Source organism: Vollenhovia emeryi, unplaced genomic scaffold, assembly GCF_000949405.1.
Source record: "Vollenhovia emeryi isolate VEMERY1.0 unplaced genomic scaffold, V.emery_V1.0 DF949865.1, whole genome shotgun sequence".
Taxonomy (NCBI): Eukaryota; Metazoa; Arthropoda; class Insecta; order Hymenoptera; family Formicidae; genus Vollenhovia; species Vollenhovia emeryi.
In genome coordinates this window covers 1-1,280 of record NW_011956501.1, presented here as the reverse complement: position 1 = coordinate 1,280, position 1,280 = coordinate 1, and the positions used below count along the sequence as shown (strand labels likewise).

At 54.2% G+C, this 1,280-nt stretch overlaps 1 protein-coding gene across 1 annotated transcript; it reads left to right on the top strand.

Annotated features, from left to right (window-relative positions):
• Positions 1 to 9: 9 nt before the first annotated feature.
• LOC105570993 lies at positions 10 to 1,248 on the top strand (the record flags this gene model as incomplete). The annotated part of the gene is made up of 1 exon (XM_012028455.1): positions 10 to 1,248. A coding segment is annotated over exon 1 (1,239 nt), but the record flags the coding sequence as incomplete, so codon positions are not given.
• Positions 1,249 to 1,280: the final 32 nt, after the last annotated feature.

Below are 1,280 nucleotides of genomic sequence, written 5' to 3'. Positions count from 1 at the left end.
AAGATCCTGATGCAGGATCTGTGGATCCTGAAATGCGAGTGGGACACAGTGTTGCCTGTGGAAATTCGATTACGTTGGCAGGAGTACTGTGACTCGCTGGTGGACTTGCCGAGGATCTCGATTAGCCGTTGGCTAGGACATTCTCCAGAGGTTTCGTGTCAGATTCACGGATTTGCTGACGCCTCTACGAGGGCGTATGCAGCAGTAGTGTACCTTAGGTTGGATAACGGAAAGGAACAGCCACGTGTTTGCCTGTTGGCAGCGAAGACGAAGGTGGCGCCTGTCAAGACCATTAGCATACCGAAGTTGGAGTTGTCTGGTGCTTCGCTTCTTGTCAAGCTCATCTGTCATTTGCGGACCGCGAAGTTTCTCGCGGACGTACCGGTCTACGCGTGGTCTGACAGCCAAATAGTTTTGGCGTGGTTGCGCAAGCATCCATCTTGTTGGAAGACGTTCACGGCGAATAGAGTCTCTTATATTCAGACGGAGTTACCGTCAGCATCTTGGTCGCATGTTTCCACGAAAGAGAACCCGGCTGACCTGGCGACCCGGGGCTCCCTGCCATCCGCCTTGGCGTTTAATGCGCTCTGGTGGCATGGACCGTCGTGGTTGACTCGGTCGTCGGATCGCTGGCCTCTGCCGTCGGAGATTGCGAGTGTTTTGCATGTTCATGCCCAGGTGAAGGAGCCTGAGATGTTAGGTAGATTTTCCTCGTTCACCAGGTTGGTGCGAGTGATAGCGTATTGTAGACGTCCGCTAGTTATAGCGCGACGTAAGAAGGGAGGTGCAGATCCTCTGCCTCCGTTCCTCTCCACGGAGGAACTCTCGGAGGCTCGCATAGTAGTATTTCGCTTGGCTCAATCCGTAGCCTTCGAATCAGAGATAGAAGCCTTACAACGTGGGGAGCGCCTGCGTAAGCGCAATCCACTCAACAAATTGAGTCCATTTCTCTGTAAGGATGGTCTGTTGCGGGTAGGGGGTCGGCTTTCGCATTCCGAGCTCCCGGCGCAACGCAAGAATCCTCCTATCTTGCCTCACAAGTCGGCGTTGAGCTTGTTGCTTGCCCAGCACGCTCACCGGACTTGCCTCCATGGTGGTCCTACGCTTACAGCCAGCCTGCTGATGCAGCAGGCTTGGATTCTTGGTAGGAGTCGATTGGTCAAATCGGTTGTGTACAAATGCGTCGTTTGTCAACGAGTCAAACCCAGAACGGCTCAACAGCTAATGGGTGATCTTCCTGCTTCCAGGGTGACGCCAGCTAGACCGTTTTCCGTGGCCGG